Source organism: Nanorana parkeri, unplaced genomic scaffold, assembly GCF_000935625.1.
Source record: "Nanorana parkeri isolate BGI_ZX_2015 unplaced genomic scaffold, ASM93562v1 scaffold1291, whole genome shotgun sequence".
In the NCBI taxonomy this organism is placed as follows: domain Eukaryota; kingdom Metazoa; phylum Chordata; class Amphibia; order Anura; family Dicroglossidae; genus Nanorana; species Nanorana parkeri.
Window position 1 is genome coordinate 465,040 of NW_017307559.1, and position 24,602 is coordinate 489,641.

At 49.0% G+C, this 24,602-nt stretch overlaps 2 protein-coding genes across 2 annotated transcripts in view; both read right to left on the minus strand.

Moving 5' to 3' along the window:
* SYP (synaptophysin) overlaps positions 1-1,051 on the minus strand; it is a 27,201-nt gene extending 26,150 nt beyond the window's left edge. Inside the window, exon 1 of the mRNA XM_018569147.1 lies at positions 946-1,051. Within this exon, the coding sequence (XP_018424649.1) occupies positions 946-963 (18 nt within the window). The 5' untranslated portion in view covers positions 964-1,051. The remainder of the gene's footprint in view (positions 1-945) is intronic.
* A 6,999-nt stretch (positions 1,052-8,050) lies between these two features.
* Positions 8,051-24,602, minus strand: part of CACNA1F (calcium voltage-gated channel subunit alpha1 F) — a gene marked incomplete at its 5' end in the record, with an annotated part of 21,695 nt that continues 5,143 nt past the window's right edge. The window contains 8 exons of the mRNA XM_018569134.1: positions 8,051-8,439; positions 10,115-10,378; positions 12,274-12,380; positions 14,762-14,913; positions 16,666-16,788; positions 18,745-18,977; positions 19,065-19,169; positions 19,327-19,457. Of these exons, the coding sequence (XP_018424636.1) occupies positions 8,152-8,439; positions 10,115-10,378; positions 12,274-12,380; positions 14,762-14,913; positions 16,666-16,788; positions 18,745-18,977; positions 19,065-19,169; positions 19,327-19,457 (1,403 nt within the window). The remainder of the gene's footprint in view (positions 8,440-10,114; positions 10,379-12,273; positions 12,381-14,761; positions 14,914-16,665; positions 16,789-18,744; positions 18,978-19,064; positions 19,170-19,326; positions 19,458-24,602) is intronic.

A 24,602-nucleotide genomic window follows, 5' to 3' on the forward strand; every position in this document is an offset into this window, starting at 1 on the left:
ATATCAGCGGTCTCCGTATATCAGCGGTCTCCGCATATCAGCGGTCTCTGCATATCAGCGGTCTCTGCATATCAGCGGTCTCCGTATATCAGCGGTCTCCGTATATCAGCGGTCTCCGCATATCAGCGGTCTCTGCATATCAGCGGTCTCTGCATATCAGCGGTCTCCGTATATTAGCGGTCTCGGCATATCAGCGGTCTCGGCATATCAGCGGTCTCGGCACACAGTACATATAACCCCATCCACGCTCATAGATGAATATGACTGTACTATGGGAACAGGAGCCCTTCCCCCACGCTCAGCATTCATCAATGACAATGTAACAATATCATAGATATACATAGTAGCAGAGGACACGTGTCATCAGGTGACAAATCGATCAATATATTACATGTATTGGTAAATTGACATTCTTAGTCTGGAATCTAAATCTATCTATCTATAGATCAATAAAGTGTATTAGTAAATGGGATTGATAGCCGGGAATCCATATGCATTAGTCCATCTCTATGTATCTATCATTGTACCTATATCTATCTATATTATGTGTATTTATTGATTACCCGATATTCCATATATCTATATGCATATTGATCTATACTAAGAGTATCAGTAAATTACATTCTTAGCCTGGAATCTGTATGCATCTATTTTTATATCTCCATCTATATATGTATCAATGCATATCACATGGGAGCATTATTGCATTGCCATGTATGTCTTATGATGTCTCCTTCACCTCCCTCCTCTAAGCTCACCCCTCCTGCCTACCATTTTTTTTCCCTCTCCCTATACCCTCCCTTTCCTCCATCTGTTTCTCCCTCTCCCATCTCCTTCCATTATTTGTCTCCCCCAACCTTACCTGGCCCCTCTCTGAGCCTCACCCCCCATGCAATCCAACCCCCCCCAGTGCTATGCACCCCGGTTTTCTTGCCTTGCTCTCACCTGGTTAACCACCTCCATGTCTGCAGGATGCTGGTGAATCGCGGCAGCGCGGAGGGGGGAGTGCGCTTTATCTGCAACAGCCTGCAAGGCGGCGGCTGGAGGCGAGCGGGGTGTCTAGAAGAGCTGTCAAGCGGGCGGCCAATGGGAAGCCGGGACAGGGGGCGCTGTGGTCGGCTGGCGACGTCAGCGGGCTCCATCTTAACTGAGGGCAGGGCTTGCCATAAAAATCACTAGCATCCTTTATCAGGCTTCATGCCCTCAGTCAAGATGGCGCCCGCTGCGCGTAGCCGCTGTTTCCATAGCAACTCAGTAATCCCAGCCATGGAAGGCGTGGAAGACTACACCAGCTCTCCAGCTGTACCTGCTGCAGCGGAGGGAGCACTGCGAGTCCGCCTGTCGGTAGTAGAATTTAGTGGCATTTGTTTGCTGCACAAATATTAAAGCAGGAAAAAAGGGGAGAGCATTGTCATAAGATGGGCTCCTTTTGTAAAATGGCTGCCCGTGACGTCACCGGAAGTGTACTTTGCCATCTTTGCTAGGGGCATGGGATTATTAGTGCAATGAAAAAAATTAAATAAAACATGAAAAATGTATTTATTTTATTTTTAAAAAAAAGTGGTTAATTATTATTTTTAATTGTGACACCCCTAATGCTGAAGGATTTAGGAAGAATTCATTCCCCAGGTAAACCTTGTTACACTAAACTGGGAGGGGGAATGTTTTAAAACTGGAGCAGACAGAATGTGGACCAGTTGCCCATGGCAACCAATCAGCGTCTCTGTTTCAGTTTCAAAGCTAAACTGACTAAATGGAACACAGAAGCGGATTGGTTGCCATGGGCAACCGCTCCAGATTCTGCACCCGTTTTAATAAATTCCCCTCGCTGTTTGGTTTTGGTGTGTGGGAGGGTTGGACTGAGGTCCGGAGTGAGCAGTGACATAAACAAGCCCCCGGGGGAAGGTCACTAAATGTTTAGAATGTAAACGTAAAACTCCAACCCAGGAGTGGGCAACTCCGGCCCTCCAGCTGTTGTAGAACTACAAGTCCCATGAGGCATTGCCAGCCTGACAGTTACCGGCGTGACTCCCAGAGGCAGGTGCATGTTGGGATTCGTAGTTAAAGCACGGCTGGAGGGCCGGAGTTGGCCACCCCTGCCCTAGCCGGAAAATTACTTTCCTTTAGCCCTCATTCACACGGGTATCGGCCGGCAGGTACAGCTCGGTGCTGCGTGCGGGGCCGTACCGAGCAGCTCCCGGGAGGACAGGTGCTGCGTGTGATTAGTACGCAGTCCTCATCCTTCTCTATGGGACTACGTGGCCGTACGCCCCCCTACACTCACCTCAAGTGCAGGTCCGTGCGGGTGCAGGCTTCCCGGCTTTGACGCAGACAGGATCCATCCTGTCTGGTGAGGTGTCGGGTGAGCGTACGGCCGCGTAGGCCCATAGAGTAGGACGGGGGCTGCGTACACGCAGCACCTGTCCTTCCCGGGAGCTTCTCGGTACGGCCGTGCACGCAGCACGGAGCTGTACCTGCGGCCCCATTCCAGCGTGAATGAGGGCTTAAAGTGGCAGTGAAGAGCGATATTCCTCCAAAGGCCCCTATGGGAGTCTGGCTTGCGCGCACTGCCATGAAGCGCGGAATACATGGCGGGTTTGCGCTCGTTATTTGACGCACTCCGTTCCTGGTCGTTGATTAATCTGGGACATGACTGATGGCGGAACAAAAAACACCAGATCCCTATTGATCCTCCGTAGACGGAGAGCTCTACCAGTCCCCGTAGCCTCTCCATTCCTGGCCTGTGGAGCCGACTCATTTCCCTGTGACCTTTGACCTCAGGTTCTCTAATGACCTTGCTCCTTTTTTTTTTTCTTGACCTCAGTAAAATCCGTCTAGCCCCCGTTATTCCACCAACCTAATCCCGGGGTTCATACTGGAGAAGTCCTGGAGTCCAGTATGGAAGGAAGTGATGAGGGAACCTGAGAGCAGTAGGTCCTGGCAGGAACTAATAGGACGGTTTGGGTGATGCTTTGTGGACGGGGGCAGAGTTGTGGATGGCTTTGTATGTTTTATTATTTGGCCAGTTGAGCACACAATACCACCTTCACCCTGAAGTCTCTCTCGGTGAAGTTTTGATCCGGCTTTGTGGCGTCTCGGCACCGAGCCGCGGCTGGGTTTGGCATCCCTGAATTCGGGGACTTTGGAGTAAGACATCTCTGTGGCTCCAGGCCAGTCACTTGGCACCCATGCCACCCTGTGCCCTCACACTTCCTGCCACCCACTCCAGGGGTGTTTTAGATTTCAGGTGCGAGGGAAGCCATCTTGGTCTCCATCAAGTATATGACATGATCAACAAGACTCCACGTGAGGTTCGCAGTGATGGATCACCAACGAATTCGACACCCCACACGCCTCCCTCCTCCGAATGGCCATCCACTTGCGGTTAGCTGCGATGGAGGCTCTGGGTTCAAATTGATAGCTGTGATCCCGATGTGAAGAGCAGATCCCGAGCGTGAAGGTGACCAGCTTCCAGGGTGCAAAGGGTTAAGTTCCACTATTGCAAATTCAATCTGAGATGGGTAAGGATTAGGGATGTCCAGATACCGGTACTGGTATCGGGGCAATCAGACCTTCCCCTTCAAGACTCCTCCCCCTTGTGGTGGACCAGTTTATTACATCAAAACTATCTAAAGCGTATTTACAGGAGAACTATGAGACTGTCACAGGTCGGCTCAGTAGATCGGGAAGTGAGCGAACACATACCGGCATTCGCTCACCTCTCGATCCTGTCAAGTTCTTACAGCATCCCATAACCGGTGTCACAAAGCCCTTTGTACATACAGTCGGTATAAAGAAAAGAAAGGAAAACCAGTCGCAACTTTTTTTTTTTTTTTTTAAAGAAGTGAAAATTCCTATTTACAGTTTTACAAAAATTTGAAAATATTATATAGAAGAAAACATCATCATCATCATTATCACCATCATCATCACCATCATTATCACCATCACCATCACCATCACCATCACCATCATCATCACCATCATCATCACCATCATCATCACCATCATCATCACCATCATCATCACCATCATCATCACCATCATCATCACCATCATCATCACCATCATCATCACCATCATCATCACCATCATCATCACCATCATCATCACCATCATCATCACCATCATCATCATCATCATCATCATCATCATCATCATCATCATCATCATCATCACCATCATCATCACCATCATCATCACCATCATCATCACCATCATTATCACCATCATCATCATCATCATTATCACCATCATTATCACCATCACCATCATCATCACCATCATCACCATCATCATCATCATCACCATCATTATCACCATCATCACCATCATTATCACCATCATCATCACCATCATCATCACCATCATCATCACCATCATCATCATCACCATCATCATCACCATCATCATCACCATCACCATCATCATCATCATCACCATCACCATCATCATCATCACCATCACCACCATCACCACCATCATCATTATCACCATCATCATCATCACCATCATCATCATCATCACCATCATCATCATCAATAGGTTGCAGAAATATGAACCCCCTTCCGAGGTGACCTCTTGTCACTTCCCTGAATTGTAGGAAAGCCTGCAGAGAAAAGAGAGATTGTCTATTCACAATGACATATGTTTAGGAAACCTAAGTTCGTTAACACCATAGGGCAGTGCGTTCCGGTCGGAATCCGGACCCCGGAACGCATTGCGGCAGGCTCACTTTTTTGCCGGGCTGGAGGGGGGCGTGGCGCGCCATTGAAGTGAATGGCACCGTAGCCTTGCCCTCCGGCCGCAATGCGATCGCCCCCCCGCACGGGATCGCAAGGCACATTGTGCCTGCAGTGCGTTCCGGTGCGATCAAAACAGTGCTTGCAGCTACTTCAATGGCCACGCCCCCCAAAAAAGTGTGCCGGCCGCAATGCGGGGCAGTGCGTTCCGGTCCGGATTCTGACCGGAACGCACTGCCTATGGTGTGAACGAACCCTAAAACTCCGACCTTGTATTCAACCGTAAAACAATTCAGGACAGCCAGCTGGAAAGACAGCGTGCGATTGGTTGGTACATTTGTTGTTCATTTGGGTGGAAGCCTCATAAACGGGATGTTTCCCCCGACTATTCTAGAGACCTGAGCTGCTAATAGACGTGTAAGCTGCGGAAACATTCGGCTCGCATATTTCGTTATTTCGGGATTCGGATCTGAAATTCGATCCGGTTCGGGGGTTTCGGATTCGGACGAAATCCGAATTTTCGTTAAGTTTCGGGAGAGTTTACGAATATTTGTTGGGAGTAAAACAGAAAACCAGATACAGATATTAATACTGAAGCTGAGGCTCCCAGACCCGAATGGCATTCAGGATCCGAATTTCCAAATTGCATTGGGGAGGCTCCTGAATACCATTCGGGTCTGAATGGTAATATATGCATATGGCTCCCGGACCCGAATGCAATTCCGAAATTTGGATCCAGAATGCTATTCAGGTCTGGGAGGCATGTACATACAATAATAAAGCTCAGGCTCCCAAACCCGAATGGCATTCAGGATCCGAATTTCCGAATTGCATTGGGGAACTCCGGAATGCCATTCGGGTCTGGGAGCCTCGGCTTTAGTAATACATGTAGATGGTTCCCAGACCTGAATGGCAATCGGAAGCTCCCGAATGCAGTTCGGAAATTCGGATCCCAAGTGCCATTTGGGTCTGGGAGCCATATACATATATTACTAAAGCCGAGGCTCCCAGACCCTATTTGGCATTCAGGATCCGAATTTCTGAATTGCATTGGGGAGCTCCCGATTACCATTCGGGTCTGGGAGCCTCAGCTATAGTAATATATGTATATGGCTCCCAGACCCGAATGGCATTCAGGATCCGAATTTCGGAAATGCATTCAGGTCTGGACGCCATATACATATATTACTAAAGCCGAGGCTCCCAGACCCTATTTGGCATTCAGGATCCGAATTTCTGAATTGCATTGGGGAGCTCCCGATTACCATTCGGGTCTGGGAGCCTCAGCTATAGTAATATATGTATATGGCTCCCAGACCCGAATGTCATTCCGGAGCTCCCCAATGCAATTCGGATCCTGAATGTCATTCGGGTCTGGGATCCATGTACATATATTACTAAAGCTCCCAGACCCGAATGTCATTCAGGATCCGAATTGCATTGGGGAGCTCCGGAATGACATTCGGGTCTGGGAGCCTCAACTTTATATATGGTTCCCATGTTGCCATAAGGAAAATTCGTATTCAGACCCGGTCGGATGGATTAAACCAAAAAAAAAAACCCACATCTGATTGGCCAGAAAAGTCACATGTCCCATTCAATTTAGTTTTTGAACGAAATTTGGAAAAGGGAAATTCGGATGCATTTGGATTCGGACATTTGGATGCGTTCGAATGTCCGAATTTCGGAAAATTCGTACAAATTTTGATTCGGAACGAAACGAAATCGCACATGTCTAGCTGCTAACAGTACTTGTGTGAATTAGAAAGGACTGACAGCAGCACATATCTCCAGAACCTCTACTTATATACAGGCCTGGACTGTTGTTAGGCCACACAGACCTGGGTTTAGAGTGGTAGGACTGCTAGAAATGTCTCAGTATGATGATAGACTCAGGTCTCGTACATGGCCAAACATTTGTGGACGCCTGACCATCGCACTCCCTCTCCGACCGAAAGTATGTGGATACTCCTCCACATTGTAGGGTCCAAGTGTCTCTGGCAATACTACAGCATACCAAAACATTTTGGAAGCTGGTACACCTGCAATGTTTTACTGTAATGCATTACTGTGCCCATGTGCACAAAGCCATGAAGATACGGCATTAACCCTGGCATAACTCATACTGCTGATTAGCGCATGTTAGTGTTGTGGGACAATTAGGAGTACCCTGTTCAGAATTGCTGCGCATGCTCGCAATTAGAGGTGACTACCCTGCTACCTCCTCAACTGGGTCCTTCCAGTACCTCCATTACTACCCTTATACAGTTATTAACCAATATTGCCTAAATAGGTCCTACCCATACGTAGTCCCCAGGTGGTATATGATGCCCACGGTAATCCCGCCGCACTGAGTGTAACAGGATCCGCAGACTGAACCACCTCCGCTCATTCCACCTCCGTGACATGCGCAGCTGAGATCCAACCTAACCGGGCGCTGTGACAGTTCCCTCACTGCCACATGTATTGGTCTTTCCAGCTCTATAATGAGGTGTTTCCTCTGAAGGGGAGTCCTGGACCGGCATATTTTGCCTTCAAACCTTGCAGCAATAACAAAAAAGGTCTAACCTTTCCCCACTCTATCCAAAGCTTACGGTTTGGCGTCTGCAGAGGTAGTATGAAGCTTGCGAAATAAAGATATGACCGCATGGCTAGTTCATTGGGTATAAGGGAACATGAAGGGTATTAAGGGGCATGTGCTTGGTTTCCCATTGTTATGACTGGTGTTTACCCAAAATTCTCCTTACTTCCCACTAACAATGCATGTATTGCGGGTAATTTCAGTGCTATTAGCCAAGTATACAGGGCCGGATTTACTCACTCTGCTGCCCCAGGGCCAGGTTCCTCAATGCGCCCCCCCTACCCGCCAAACCCCCATGGAGAATGGTAGACCTGCAGGCTGCATACAAGTGATCTTGGTGACATTGCCGAGATCACTTGTGCAAAGCAAGCGGTGGCTTCCCCCGCTCTACATTTAGCTCTGCTTGCCCAAAGCCGGGCTAAATGTAGAAAACAACTACCCGCCCCGGCACCCGGAACTGCATGTCCTGGGCGTCGGGAGATAGGAATTCCACACCCCTGCTGCCCCTCTACTACCTGCTGCCCCGAGGCCGGGCCTCGGTTGGCCTTGTGGGAAATCCGGCCCTGCAAGTATGTGTATATCCACAACACAAGCATCATTGGTTGGACATGATGACAGATTTATCAGTTCTAGATGAAGCAGCGAGGCAAACTAGATTCCATTGTATGGCTGGAGCTTTGCTAGTTGTCCATATCTGAGCTTTGCTAGTTGTCCATATCTGAGCTTTGCTAGTTGTCCATAGTTGAGCTTTGGCTAGTTGCCCATATTCGTCTAGCTGCTAACATTAGCGTCGCTTTGGCTATGCTCCCTCTCAGAAGGAATAGAGTCTCAGAATGAGGACACACAAGCCATCTCATCTCGCAGCTCCTCCTCGTCCCTACAGTGCACAGATTCTTCATCGCTGTAAAAGAGTCCCTGTCCCGTCGCGTCCTCTCCGCCAGGTCGCCCAGTGGTACTCCCGGCCCAGCTGCTTTTACGACTCTGGCTTAGAAGGTCGCTGGCTGCGCTCTCCATTTCATCGATCGTCATGTGGCAGGCGTCCGCAATCTCCCTTTTAGCGAATGCAACAAACTTGGGGTCCTGGGCATAGAGCCCCAGTCCTTCTGATATCAAGACCTAGGAAAAGATAAATAATATGACATGAAATCCTGAATGATTAAGAAAAATTAAAATAGATAGTTTTTAACTTCAAGTTCCAACATCACTTTCAGTTAAATCTGGTAGAGAAAGTATGGTTATGGATGTAGACCAGGGATGGCCAAACTCCGGCCCTCCAGCTGGGGTGAAACTACAAATCTCATGAAGCATTTCTCTCCGGGAGTCGTGTCTGTGGCTGTGAGAATCTTGCAAAGCCTCATGGGATTTGTAGTTCCACCACAGCTGGAGGGCCGCAGTTTGGCCATCCCTGATGTAGAGGAACCACAAATCTCTTTACTGAACCAATGCCAGCCATAGCAGAACCTTCTTAAAAGAAGAAGATATCTGCACGTGTCACATCCAATATAAACCCCAAAAATCACTTAATTTAGGATAGTGGGCGGACTACATACAATGGCGCGCCTTCAGCAGCATCTAAATGTTCACACCTCAGGCCTCTAAGCCAAGCTGAGGTTCCACAGTGGCCTGAATGAGACCTCCTGTGAGGACTTACCTGCTACCTCCCGCAGGGTCCCAAGCGAGCCGGGTGGTCTCCTCTTGCAGTCGTATGCTCCCTTCAGCCCTGATGCCTCTGCCGATCCACCCGCCTCCCTGACTGAAGCCGCTTAGGAAGAGACACGCACTGGATTTCCTCTTAAAGAGACAGTGCGCGCCTCTTCAAGCAAGTGGTCCGCCTCTGGAAGTGACATCACCTCATCGCCAACAGGTATATAAGCATGACGGGCGAGTCATTCTGTGCTTGGTTATTGCAAAGCTTGTCCTTGGAGTGCCTGGCGTTATATCCGTTTCTGATTCCTGTGTACCAACCCCTGGCTTGCTCTGTGACCCCCGATACTTTGCTGCCTGCCCCGACCTTAGCTACGTTACCGACTTCGATTCCGGATTGTGATTTGGCTACTGTATTGTTGGACTGCCCCCCGTACTGGCTACCACTAGGCAGGAGATTGTGCGTTATACTGGTCTGCTTGAGTAGAGGTACCAATCGTACTGGCAAGTCCCCCCGCTTCTGGTCTCCTACCATCACCAACCTGATACCTGTGTGACACATTTACCGAACCACAGAGTGGGAAGCAGATGTGGAACTTTACTTTAAAGAAGAAGTATGGGGTCAGGGCTTTTCCCCATAGTTCTCCTTAGGGTAACGGGGGGACACAAACTAGCGTCCTCCCGTCGCCCTAAGCTCAGTATATAGGGAGCTACAGCTCGCGGTATACTGAGACGCCGCAGCTGAAGCGGATCCCGACAATTATGCCGGGATCCGCCCAGCTGCGTGAGTGACAGCTGGCTCCGCCTATCTAGAGGCAGAGCCAGCTGTACCCGCCCCCTCCCCCGTCCGTTCCGCCAGTCAGCGCTGGAGGATCGGAGCGGGGAGAGGGGAATCCAGCCCCTCCCCTGTCATGGCAGAGAGCCGTGACAGGATCGAGAGGGGAGCGAACGCCGGTATATGTTCTCTCACCTCCCGATCTACTGAGCCGACCTGTGACAGTCTCATTGTCACAGGTCGGCTAGAACTATGAGGTGAGTGAAAAGCACGCCCCTCATAGTTCTCCTTTAAGGAAAGAAAGCAAAGCCAGCTTTGCAAAGCCACTGACTCACCACTAGCTGGAAAACGGGTAAGAGTGACCCTACTCACCGCCTCCACCAGGCTGTCCGCACTCCCCCTCTTCTCCGTTAGTCTCTGCCCAGGAACATGGAGCTGGGTGTAGGTGCAATATGGAGCCTTGCTTTCCTCCTCCCTATACCAGTGAGTGCAAGGGATGGTGGGCAAGCTGCTGTCTTCTTCCACCAGGATAAGCGGGGCATAGAGAAGGCGGCCGCGTTTTGGAGGATTGGCCCAGGAATTGGAACCGTTGGACTGGTAGCTGGATCTTTGCCAGGAATCTGAACTTCCATAAACCTGGAGAGGCAGAAAGTAGGATTACAATGAACATACAGAGAACTGTGTTTCATAACGGTACGTCCACACATTTGGGTTAACACTTAATGTGAAATGGATCTGATAGTACAATAGTAACCCATACTAACCAATTGCAGATCAGTGCTGAGCAGCTTACTGAATCAAGTCCTAAAGCGGACCCTGCACTCTAAGCAAGGTGCCCCTTATTGACTTTGCCCTTCCCCCATGCCAAAATGCTGCATAAATAACCCAAAACAACTCTAGGGGAAAAAAAAAAGTTAATAAATAAATACCTTACCCCATTGGTTTCCATACCCCAGAGGGTGTAGTCATCCTCCTTCCAATTTTTTTTATTGGCTGTGACCCAGAGAATTCAAATTTCCCCCAATAAGCCTGTGTTCTGTCGAAAGACCCAATTCATCGAAAACGCCAATGACGTTGCTTTCGGTAACTTGCCAGCAGGAGATTTGGCCGAGACGGCGTTAGGCTGCAGAACAGGAAGACTGAGGGAACTCTCTACAGCTGCATTTTCACAATACTCAGCGGTTGGCGAACTCGACGAGTCTTCTGATAGATGGGATGTTGTGCGCGCATGCGCACTGACAGCTGTTGGAGGACTCGACGAGTATTGTGAAAATGCTATGCGGGCATGTGAGCTCCTCCAGTCTTTCTGTTTACCAGAAGTGACGTAATTGGCGGTTTTGATGAATTGGCTCTTTCAACAGAACACCGGAACTGGTGTTGTCCTCAGCACACCTCCACCTCCTCCTTCCATAGGCCTAAACAGGAATGGTAGGCCCGTGCAACCAAGAATGTCCATAGCTTTACAACTAGGCTACTCATAGACATGTGCTCATCAAACTTTCCCCAATGAGCCGGAACTGGTGTTGTCTTCAGCACACGTCCACCTTCTCCTTCCATAGGCCTTAACATGAATGGTTGGCTCGTGCAACCAAGAATGTCCATAGCTTTGCGACTAGGATACTCATAGACATGTGCCCATCAAACTTTCCCCAATGAGCCGGAACTGGCGTTGTCTTCAGCACACGTCCTCCTCCTCCTTCCAAAGACCTAAACATGGATGGTAGGCGCATGCAACCAAGAATCTCCATAGCTTTACAACTAGGCTACTCATAGACATGTGCCCATCAAACTTTTCCCTGAATATCCGGAACTGGTGTTGTCTTCAGCACACGTCCTCCTCTTCCTTCCATAGGCCTTAACAGGGATGGTAGGCCCATGCAACCAAGAATGTCCATAGCTTTACAACTAGGCTACTCATATACATGCACTGCTCATCAAACCTGTAATCCTTAAACTGGCTACACGTAATGGGGATTTTGCCTAGATTTGATTACTAATTACTGTGCCGGGCCAGTTCTTTCACCCCTCCCATCACCTTGTATGTCTATATAAGGTATCCTTTAGCAAGTAAATACTATGCAAAAAAAAAAAATGCCCTGCGCCACCGCTGGCGAGCCTGGTAAGGAGCGGCACCCCTGGTTCCCTGACACAACAGCCCTTAAGGACAATAAATGCTGGAAGAAGCAAAGGATATGCTTGGGGATTGGGAGTGCTGAGTTTTGAAGGAGGGGGGCAAATAAACATTTCCCAGGGACGGGTTTTAACTTTGGTTACTCCTGGAAGTGGCGCGGGAAAGGGACACGGACTGTAGAGTAAGATGAGTGAAAAAAGAGGCTTTCTAAGCTACTTGACTTTTTACCAAGCGCTGAATGGGTGAGATGGGGGTGGGGGAGCCCAGAGATGGGCTTTGAAACATTTTAGGCAGAGAATGTCCTGTGGGGTAAAATATAAAACAGGCAGACCGGGAAGACTAATGCAGAGGGGTGGATGGAACATGCAGGACAGAGTGGAAGGAACCAAATGATAGTTACTCGGGTTCGGCAGGGGGTTGCATTTTGATGGTATGTCCCTGGAATGGGGATATCGTCACAGCTTCCTTGTCTCCTCAGGCACTGAATGCTGAAGGGAGATTTGTTTCCTGCAGAGAGAAGAGTACGATACAGGCTCCAGTTATAATGTTCATTATAAAACTTCCTCAGGAGCAGGAGGTGATTCAGTTTTACGCTGGGTTCACACCTTAGCGTATTGGAAACTCGCGTTTGCCGCGCGTTTCCCAGCTGCACGGTTTTACCACGATTTGCGGTAAAAGAAACGCGCGGCAAACGCGAGTTTCCGAGGGGGTACCCTGATGGATACAGCGGGATGCGCGCGTTAATACGCCCCAAAGAAGCTCCTGTACTTCTTTGGGCGTATGGCGTTTTACCGCGCGATCGTACGCGCGGTAAAACGCGCAGGTGAGAACCGTGCCCATAGGCAAACATGGTTTTTCACCTGTTGCGCATCGTACCGAGCGTAGGAACGCGCGGTAAAACGCTCAGGTGTGAACCGGGCCTTAAAGGAGAACTATGAGGCGAGTGATTTTCCACTCAGCCTCATAATCTGAGCCGACCTGTGACAATGAAACTCAATAGATCGGGAAGTGAGGGAACACATACCGTCGCTCGCTCACTTCTTGATCTATCCCTGCAGAGAGCCGTGACTTTTCACTCACGGCTCCCTGCAGGGATTCCCCCCCTCCCCTGTCCGATCAACCAGAGCTGACTGGCGGAACGGATAGGGGCGGGATACAGCTGGCTCTGCCTCCAGATAGGCAGAGCCAGCTGTCAATCAACCAGCTGGGTGGATCCAGACAGAATTGTCCGGATCCGCTCCGGCTGCGGCGTCTCAGTATACCGCGAGCTGTAGCTCCCTATATACTGAGCTTTGGGTGACGGGAGGATGCTAGGTTGTGTCCTCCCGTTACCCTAAGGAGAACTATGGGGGAAGAGCCCTCCTTTAAGTATGAGATGTAAAGCAGAATGTTTCTTACTGATGCTTTCGCCGCAGCTGTCACAGTACTGGGAGAACAGCCTCTCGTAGCACGGGCAGCAGTACAGCCGACGCTCTTTCATTATGTGGCTAAGGAGAACTATGGGGGAAAAGACTTAACCCCATAGTTCAACTTTAAGGACTGATTGTTGAGCTTTTGATAAAGTTAGCTACCTACCTGAACACTGCTTCATATAACTGTATGTTTGATCTCACTGTATGTTTTATTGCACCCATGGCTACAGTGTCACATAACAACTCTTTGGTGATAGGATACCCTACTCCTTCTTCCTAAAAAAAATAATAATAAATAATACAAAGTTCTCACATGGGGAGGTTTCGTTGTTCTGTCTGGTTTGCATCTCCCTGTTCCCTCCTACTTACTATTCTTTACTATTTTCCTTTCAGTAAATAAACCGCGGTTTGTCCGCCATGATGATTCCCCTATCCGCATGCAAATACACGGACACGGATTCTCCTTACCTGGCGTCGGCGGTAGCAGCCTCCTGCGCGGAGGGGCGGCCGCTCTGCCCTCCAGGGTGCCGTTAGCCTCGGGAGAAGCAGGAGGTGACTGAGCTTTAATCCGGTCCTCGGGAGACACTGGACGCTGCAAACTGTCATCCGCGTGCTGAATTCTGAGCGGGACAGAGATAATAAGGGGAGAGGGTGTTGTCATAAAATGCACCGAGAGCAACATACCGTTTAAAGGAGAACTATGAGGCGAGTGATTTCCACTCACCTCATAGTTCTAGCCGACCTGTGACAATGAGGCTGTCACAGGTCGGCTCAGTAGATCGGGAGGTGAGCGAACACATACCGGCGTTCGCTCACCTCTCGATCCTGTCACAGCTCTCTGCCGTGACAGGGGAGTGGCTGGATTCCCCCCTCCCCGCTCCGATCCGCCAGCGCTGACTGGCGGAACGGACGGGAGTCCTCCCGTTACCCTAAGGAGAACTATGGGGGAAGAGCCCTCCTTTAAGTATGAGATGTAAAGCAGAATGTTTCTTACTGATGCTTTCGCCGCAGCTGTCACAGTACTGGGAGAACAGCCTCTCGTAGCACGGGCAGCAGTACAGCCGACGCTCTTTCATTATGTGGCTAAGGAGAACTATGGGGGAAAAGACTTAACCCCATAGTTCAACTTTAAGGACTGATTGTTGAGCTTTTGATAAAGTTAGCTACCTACCTGAACACTGCTTCATATAACTGTATGTTTGATCTCACTGTATGTTTTATTGCACCCATGGCTACAGTGTCACATAACAACTCTTTGGTGATAGGATACCCTACTCCTTCTTCCTAAAAAAAATAATAATAAATAATACAAAGTTCTCACATGGGGAGGTTTCGTTGTTCTGTCTGGTTTGCATCTCCCTGTTCCCTCCTACTTACTATTCTTTACTATTTTCCTTTCAGTAAATAAACCGCGGTTTGTCCGCCATGATGATTCCCCTATCCGCATGCAAATACACGGACACGGATTCTCCTTACCTGGCGTCGGCGGTAGCAGCCTCCTGCGCGGAGGGGCGGCCGCTCTGCCCTCCAGGGTGCCGTTAGCCTCGGGAGAAGCAGGAGGTGACTGAGCTTTAATCCGGTCCTCGGGAGACACTGGACGCTGCAAACTGTCATCCGCGTGCTGAATTCTGAGCGGGACAGAGATAATAAGGGGAGAGGGTGTTGTCATAAAATGCACCGAGAGCAACATACCGTTTAAAGGAGAACTATGAGGCGAGTGATTTCCACTCACCTCATAGTTCTAGCCGACCTGTGACAATGAGGCTGTCACAGGTCGGCTCAGTAGATCGGGAGGTGAGCGAACACATACCGGCGTTCGCTCACCTCTCGATCCTGTCACAGCTCTCTGCCGTGACAGGGGAGTGGCTGGATTCCCCCCTCCCCGCTCCGATCCGCCAGCGCTGACTGGCGGAACGGACGGGGGAGGGGGCGGGTACAGCTGGCTCTGCCTCTAGATAGGCAGAGCCAGCTGTCACTCACGCAGCTGGGCGGATCCCGTCATCTACGTCGGGATCCGCTCCGGCTGCGGTGTCTCAGTATCCCGCGAGCTGTAGCCCCCTATATACTGAGCTTAGGGTGATGGGAGGACGCTTGTTTGTGTCCTCCCGTTACCCTAAGGAGAACTATGGGGAAAAGCCCCGACCTCATAGTTCTCCTTTAAAAAGAGACCCGTCCTAAGAAGAAATATGGAAGGCCGCCATGGCGGATCTCTTCTGAAAACGCTACTAAGCAGGTTGTCATGCTGATCCTCCAAATACTTGCTAGTGTTGGTGACCTGGCATGAGCGTGCAAAGCAAGAGTTCTGCCCTCACTTGCTATACACTAGACATGCGCGCCAGCAAAAAATGTTTTTATTTCGTTTAGTTTTCATTCGGATTTTTCATTGATTAGTTTTTTTGGGATTCGGGTCCGAAAGTCAATACGTTTCGGGACTTGGATTCGGACGGAAGCCGAATTTTCATTAGCGGTAGTCAGTACGAGTTTTCGTTAGGATCGAATTTGCATTGCAGCAAAGTGACAGAAAAAAATGACATTTGTTTTTTTTTTACGGTCCGCAAAAGAGAATAATAATATTAAACCCCCCCCCACAATTTATACCAGACCCTTTAGGTCTGGTAGGAATGTTAGGAGGGACCCCCAAGTTATAAATAATAAAAAAAAGTGTGTGGGGTTTCCCTCAAAAGTCATACCAGGCCCTTTAGGTGTGGTAGGAATTTTAAGGGGAAACATCACCCCCCCAAAAATGTGGGGTCCCCGCTAAAATTCCTACCAGACCTTTGATCCGAGCACAGGCCCGGCAGGGCAGGAAAGGAGGGGGACGATCGAGCCCCCCTTCCCCCCAATGCTATAACAAGACATGTGCCCTCGGCATTGGGAGGGTGCCCCCGTGCTGATGGGGACAAGGGACCCATTCACTAAAGGGTTAAAAGTAAATGTAAATAAAGAAACCAAGATAAAAACATTTCTTTATTTTTGTTAACTTTTTTAATCACTTTTTTTTACATTTTTGTTTTATTTTTTTAATTTTTAATTTATATATTTACTTTTCACTTTTTTATAATTTTTTATTTAAATTCTTTTTAAGGAGCAGAGCGGAGAACGGACGTGGGGAGGACGGGAGCCGGGAGATTCTACACCCCTGCCTCCCCTCTGCTCCCTGCCGCCCCGAGGCCGGGCCTCTGCGACCTTGTTGGAAATCGGGCCCTGGCAGGGAGCACAGGGCACAGGACAGGTTTTTTTTGCACTCATCAGACAGATATAACAATAACCCATTCAATGTTCTATGTAAAAGACTAAAAAGCAGCAAATAAGAGCATTGTGAGGGTTTCCATGCGTTTACACTGCGTTGTCTCATTCTAAACATATAGGCAAAGGCATACTTGTCCTTCTCCTTGCTGGGGCTGTATACGGGGGAGGATGTCCTGGATCTTTGTTCATCATCTGTCGCAGTCTCTTCCTCTTCATGTACAGTGGGGGGTACAAACGTTCCATCTGAGCTTCTCCTGGGAATAACAAACATGAATAGCGAGGTCGGGGTCACCCTACACTCTACGAATAGGTGACTTATAGCAGTGCTAAATGCACCTCCCCTGTGTAGGCAAGAATCCTAGCACCGGCCCTGGTCACGGGAGGACACAAACTAGCGTCACCCAAAGCTCAGTATATAGGGAGCTACAGCTCGCGGTATACTGAGATGCCGCAGCCGGGACGGATCCCGACACACTGTCTGGATCCACCCAGTTGCGTGATTGACAGCCGGCTCTGCCTATCTAGAGGCAGAGCCAGCTGTACCAGCCCCCTCCCCCGTCCGTTCCGCCAGTCAGTGCTGGAGGATCGGAGCGGGGAGGGGGGGGATCCCTGCAGGGAGCCGTGAATGACAGTCACCATTGTCTGCAGGGACAGGATCGAGAAGTGAGCGAGCAGTGGTATGTGTTCCCTCACTTCCCAATCTATTGAGCCGACCTGTGACAGTCTCATTGTCACAGGTCGGCTAGAACTAGGAGGAGGAGTGATTTTCACTCACCTCATAGTCCTCCTTTAAGTGGAAGTGCTGTCATGCAGGCTTTTATTAATGACAACGCTCTTTTCTGTAAGCAGGCATGAGCAGTTTTGTAGACAGTTTATGAGTCGCATGCGCGGCACTTACGTCATCACAACCTAGCTAGTTCAAATGGCTGAAGACTGCAAACCCTGAAAAAGATTTGGGTGAAGATGGAAGCATCAGCAATGGAGGGCAGGGGGACTGGAGGGGATCGCTTTGCTAGATAAGCATGCCATACTGTGCACATTTGGAAGGTTTGTATCGCTGTCTGGGATCCCTCTGGGGAGATTAAGTCAGAAAGAGAGAGTCTGAAAGCAAACAGCTTCTCTCCACTTTTAGAAACACCATAATGCTTTGTGTCACCAGTGTCCTGGTTGGTTCCTCTATGAAATGTTTGCCCACATAGTGCCTAGTTGGTGTGAGAGCCTGTGTGATTGTATTAAGATGCCCACATAGGAAGATGGTTGGCCTGCATGTCCTATCTGAGTGTAATTGTATTGAGGTGCCCACATAGGAAGATGGTTGGCCTGCATGTCCTATCTGAGTGTGACTGTATTAAGGTGCCCACATAGGAAGATGGTTGGCCTGCATGTCCTATCTGAGTGTGACTGTATTGAGGTGCCCACATAAGAAGATGGTCGGCCTGCATGTCCTATCTGAGTGTGACTGTATTAAGGTGCCCACATAGGAAGATGGTTGGCCTGCATGTCCTATCTGAGTGTGACTGTATTGAGGTGCCCACATAAGAAGATGGTCGGCCTGCATGTCCTATCTGAGTGTGATTGTATTAAGGTGCCCACATAGGAAGATGGTTGGCCTGCATGTCCTATCTGAGTGTGACTGTATTAAGGTGCCCACATAAGAAGATGGTTGGCCTGCATGTCCTATCTGAGTGTGATTGTATTAAGGTGCCCACATAGGAAGATGGTTGGCCTGCATGTCTTATCCGAGTGTGATTGTATTGAGGTGCCCACATAGGAATATGGTTGGCCTGCATGTCCTATCTGGGTGTGATTGTATTAAGGTGCCCACATAGGAAGATGGTTGGCCTGCATGTCCTATCTGAGTGTGACTGTATTAAGGTGCCCACATAGGAAGATGGTTGGCCTGCATGTCTTATCCGAGTGTGATTGTATTGAGGTGCCCACATAGGAATATGGTTGGCCTGCATGTCCTATCTGACTCCTATCTGGTACCTTTGCCATAAACACAAATCCTCAGCTTGAACAAGCGTTCATATTTCTTCTAACCTGTCGGCTCGATGGTCCAACTGACAGCAGCTGGCTGGCAAATATCCGCCTCACTCCATACACATGACCATACTGACCACAGACATTGGTCACTGTGGCAGAGACTTATTCGACTTGTTCCAGGTCCGCAGCAAAGCAATGCCATGAAAATATTAACCCCAAAATACCTGCGTGCGTTGAGCGGCCTTTTCTTCCCGCTGGTCACACTGGCTGGTGCCGGAGGTATCAGGAGGCTGTCTTTTGAGCCACCACCAGATCGGTTGACCAAGGATGGTCTACGAGGAGCTGGAGCCTGCTCATCACGTCCGCCGATGGAATTAGTAAGCGACAACACAGATGAAGAGAGACGTCCTTTGGTCAGGCCTGGTGCACTCTCACACAGGGTTGTTTCCTCTGCACCCTATAATACACAGTTGAGTGATATGGAGTGGGCTCTCAGGGTCAATAAATTCTGTGCTGGGCAGCAAGTTCTGGGTATATTACTCACCTGGTGTCCCATCCCTGGGAATTCAGAGATGTCATCCTCCTCGAGCTCGCTCGAGAGGGCCCTGCGGATCTCAGATCCCAGATCCTGCAGGCTCCTCAGCCCAGCCTAAGGTACAGATGGACAAGAGCAACAGGTAAGGTACAGAGAAATACATGCAAATGACTCCATCCATCCTACATACTACCATGACACCAGGATAGCCCCTGGGATAGGTTAGGATAGGCTGATGTTAGCTTTAAACAATGGAGAAAGAACTATGAACCTGCAATGTGGTGGAATTGCTGGGCAGGTTCTCAGTCCCAAGAAGACCCTTCTCCTTCCGACGGCGGAATTTACGGAAGTAATCCTGAATGAGGAAGGTGGCATAGAACTTTCCTACGGTGACTTCCTCCTCTGGAAAATCAAAGCACATCAATATCTAACATACCTTCAATAATCTAATACTTCTTCTTTGACATATTTCAATGTTAACAAAGTGTGGCGGAGCCAGCTGTCAATCACGCAGCTGGGTGGATCCAGACAGTAATGTCGGGATCCGTCCCGGCTGTGGCGGTCTCAGTATATCGCGAGCTGTAGCTCCCTATATACTGAGCTTAGGGTGACGGGAGGACGCTAGTATATGTCCTCCCGTTACCCTTAGGAGCACTATGGGGAAAAGCCCTGACCCCATAGTTCTCCTTTAACAAGTATGGATTTTCGGAGTAACATTTGGACAGTGACGGGGTCTTTTACAGCCGTACATCTCCCGTCTCTGGGTGCTCCTTGTGCTATCCAATCATCTACTGCAAGCGGTTGTTGTTTGCGTAGCTGCAAAGTGAAAATGTCCTAAATCGCATTTTCTTTGTTAATATGATCTCTGTCTGCGCAGAGTTACACAAACGGCGACTGCTCTCCACCAATCACAGGCCTAGAACTGAATGAGATCAGGAGATTAATAGATCATTGATGAGGTTGCTGGGTGACTTTTCTCTCAGTTGTGCTACTCCCGGGAGATTACTCTAATGGGATTACCCTTGCCTCGGTTCCCTGATCATCGGCCGTAACTTCGCGTGTCGGCCATTGCTACTTCCGGTGATCTCAGGAATCTCATAGATGAAAGAATTCCACAAAAAATAATAATATTACATTAAAAGATAAAATAAAAAAGCAGTTTTTGCCGCAATACTCACTTTTGATCCAGAGCAATACTTCTTTTCCACCTCAAGATGTCCTGCCTTGAATGATGGCTGACGTCATCCAACCCACTTCATCTGAGCCCTGAGTGTTATTTATCCTTCTCAAAATGTCCTCAGTCTTCTTCCAGGATGAATGATGGCTAACTTCATCCATTCCACTTCATCTGATCCCTGGCTATTATGGATCCTCCACAAGATGTCCTCAGTCTTCTGGGCTCAATGATGGCTACTGTCATCAGACCGGCTTCATCTGAGCCCTGGCTATTATGGATCCTCCACGAGATGTCCTCAGTCTTCTGGGCTGAATCATGGCTAACATCATCCAACCCACGTCATCTGATCCCTGGCTATTATGGATCCTCCACAAGATGTCCTCAGTCTTCTGGGCTCAATGATGGCTACTGTCATCAGACCGGCTTCATCTGAGCCCTGGCTATTATGGATCCTCCACGAGATGTCCTCAGTCTTCTGGGCTGAATCATGGCTAACATCATCCAACCCACGTCATCTGATCCCTGGCTATTATGGATCCTCCACAATATGTCCTCAGTCTTCTGGGCTGAATCATGGCTAACATTATCCAACCCACATCATCTGAGCCCTGGCTATTATGGATCCTCCACAATATGTCCTCAGTCTTCTGGGCTCAATGATGGCTAATGTCATCCAACCCACATCATCTGAGCCCTGGCTATTATGGATCCTCCACAAGATGTCCTCAGTCTTCCGGGCTGAATGATGGCTAACGTCATTCAACCCACTTCATCTGATCCCTGGCTATCGTTCCCGGTCGCACACAGAGGAGGTAATCCCGCGGGAGTGATGAATAAAGCGATATATTTACCATATTCCTCACTCCCGCAGGATTACCTCCTCTTTGGGCAACTGTACCCTAAGGTCACTTCCCTTCACTGGCCGACCGGTCACAGCTCTCTGATGTCCTCCCATACAATGCAGGACCCACCCACTACAGGCTCCCTGCAGATAACTACAGGGGGGGGGCATTGAAGACAAGACCAGTCACCCTGCACAAGGAGAGAGAGAGCAGCAGTGACCGGTCTTTATTACAGAAGGGGGCGGAGACAAGACCAGTCACCCTGCACAAGGACAGAGAGCAGCAGTGACCAGTCTTTATTACTGGAGGAGGGTGGAGACAAGACCAGTCACCCTGCACAAGAAAAGAGGGCAGCAGTGACCGGTCTTTATTACTGGAGGGGGGTGGAGACAAGACCAGTCACCCTGCACAAGAAAAGAGGGCAGCAGTGACCGGTCTTTATTACTGGAGGGGGGTGGAGACAAGACCAGTCACCCTGCACAAGAAAAGAGGGCAGCAGTGACCGGTCTTTATTACAGGAGGGGGCGGTGGCAAGACCAGTCACCCTGCACAAGGAGAGAGAGCAGCAGTGACCGGTCTTTATTACAGAAGGGGGCGGAGACAAGACCAGTCACCCTGCACAAGGACAGAGAGCAGCAGTGACCGGTCTGCATTACAGGAAGCTCCTCACACTGGATTACTGCACAGATCTGGAAGAATACACAGAGCTCACCAAGATTTATGGAAGAATACACATGACCCTTCTATGAAGACAATATTGGCTTATAGTGGAGGTCAGCTTTAAATTTTTCGCATGCGTTGAAACGGATCCACCACCCTGCAATGTTTCTAAGCTTAGGTGCTAGATTGCCTTTGCATTGGGTTGTGCGATTAGTTTCTGCTCCCTCCCCCCCTGAGGCCTGCAATGGTTCAGAGTAACAATCATGTCATTTTATGTTTGGCACCTTCGGGCGGCGGGATAACCTCATCCAGTATTTTCTGTTTAGTCCTCTTCCAGATCTTTTTAATAACCGCTCTCAGCTCTTCATTAGCGGCTTCCAGGTTCCCTGAAAAAGAGATGAAGCCATTTATAAACGTGGAGAGGCTTCTAAATTTAGAACTAGGCCAAACAACGGAGCAGAAGTCGCAGACTAGAACAGAAACTCTATAACTCATCTCCTGCAGGCATAGGGACCAATGTGCATACAGTGCAGGAATGTACCACATGTGTCGGGGGGGGCGGGTGGGGGGGGGGAGCTGCCTTGACATAGGCTTTCATTATTAAACATGTGCAATCCAATTCGTTCCGAATCACAATTCTGATTAATTTTCCCGAAATTCGGCCACATCCGAATTTCCGAATTCGGTCAGTCAAGAAGCCGTGTAATGACGCGCTGCCTGGCTTCCTGATTGTTCGGGAAGCCGGCTTCATGCCCCCTTTGTCATCTGATGACGAGGGAGCATGGAGCCGGCTTCACGGGCCAATCAGGAAGCAGGGTGATGTGTCATTACACGGCGCCCGGCTTCCATGATTGGCCAGCAAGCCGGCTCCATGCTTTCTCGTCACACAGTGACGAGAAGCATGGGACGGCTTCCTTGTTAATCAGGAAGCCGGGCAGCGCGTCATTACACGCCACCTGGCTTCCTGCATGGGACTACGGTACTCGGTACCAAAATACCGGTATTGGTGCATCCCTATGTAACACCGTGGTCAGCAAGTGGTTAATATGTTTTGTTATATTGGTATTTGAGCTGTTTTCGAATGTTCATTCGTTGGGATAACTGTATTCCATGTATGTTATATGGAGACAAAAGGAATCCTTGAACACCTATCTTAATGGCTTTCTATCCATCTAGGCTACAAAATGTCCTGCGAACACCAACCTTTAGCAATACACGGAACTCATCTTATACCTTCCGTTTTGATCCTCAGTGAAGTTCGCACCAGAGCAAAGAGGGTGGCATTGAATGTCACCGTACCGTCCGAGTTTAGAGGCATATTCATGGCAACCAGTCTCTGCAAGGACAGTTAAGAACGAGATAAAATGTCTCCACTACCAGCCAGAATGTTCTAAAGACAGAATATAATGCAACAGGAACAGTATGTAAATGTAAAAGGAAGACAAAAGCCAGAATGTAAAAGGATATTCTATTTCTAAAAAACCCTTTAGACTGAAGTCCAGTTCCTTATGACACCGAGGGGGTCTAGTGATACACAATTTGCAGGTCGGTGTTAAATATTCCTTCTGAGTAAATAATACCAAAACGAATGTTCTTAATATATTTTTTTCCCCGTTGGAATGTATTGTGGTGTAATGCTACATTGTGGCCACTAGATGGAGCTGAGGAGCAGAGGAAATAAGTATTTGTTTCCTCCGCTCCATCTAGTGGCCACAATGTAGCACCGCATGACAATACATTCAAACTGGAAAAAATAGAAAGAATATGGGGGGTTTTTTTTGGCATCAATCGGCATAAAAGAATGTTCACCTATTTGCGGGGCGATGGGCCCTTATGAAATAGACCCCCCAAGTGTTGGCTAAGCTGTGGGTGAGAGGATATGCATGCTCACAAGAAAGGCGCATGCTGTTAAAGACAGCCTTCAGCGTTGAGATACATGCAAGAACAGCTTCCCATCAGCAACATGACTATACTGTAACATATGAATGCATGCAAACAGCACATGCGTGTATATTAGCAAATCTGGAGCCAGTAGAAGACCTGATAAACCACATGTCACATGCGATCATGTTAGCAGAGCAGCAGCTAATTACAAAAAAAAGAGGTTAGAGGGAGTCTGACCTTTTTATTTAACAGGTTGACTCCAAATTAATTTGTATACCAGACCCAGCATCAGACATATTTTTCATTTGAAGTACACGCATGTTAAGTAATGCACACATGTAACACGCCCAGCTTTTTATTACCTCTCACATAAATCATATTACTTCATCTGCTTTTCCCATAGGGATGCCGCCATCTTTGTTCAGACCTCAGCGAGAGTCAGTATGTGGACTAAAGTGATGGCTCATATATGACACAATCATGAATATTTCCAAAGCCTGTACTCTTCATGTTTTTGGTTGTGTGTACACATGTTATCTATCACAGATCAGCCCCCTGTTGCTGCCTATCACCCCATGTACAGCGCTGCCTATGACCCCAGTGATCACCCCAAGTACAGCGCTGCCTATGACCCCAGTGATCACCCCATGTACAGCGCTGCCTATCACCCCAGTGATCACCCCATGCACAGCGCTGCCTATCACCCCAGTGATCACCCCAGTGATCACCCCAAGTACAGCGCTGCCTATCACCCCAGTGATCACCCCAAGTACAACGCTGCCTATTACCCCAGTGATCACCCCATGCACAGCGCTGCCTATCACCCCAGTGATCACCCTATGTACAGTGCTGCCTATCACCCCAGTGATCACCCCATGTACAGTGCTGCCTATCACCCCAGTGATCACCCCATGTACAGTGCTGCCTATCACCCCAGTGATCACCCCATGTACAGTGCTGCCTATCACCCCAGTGATCACCCCA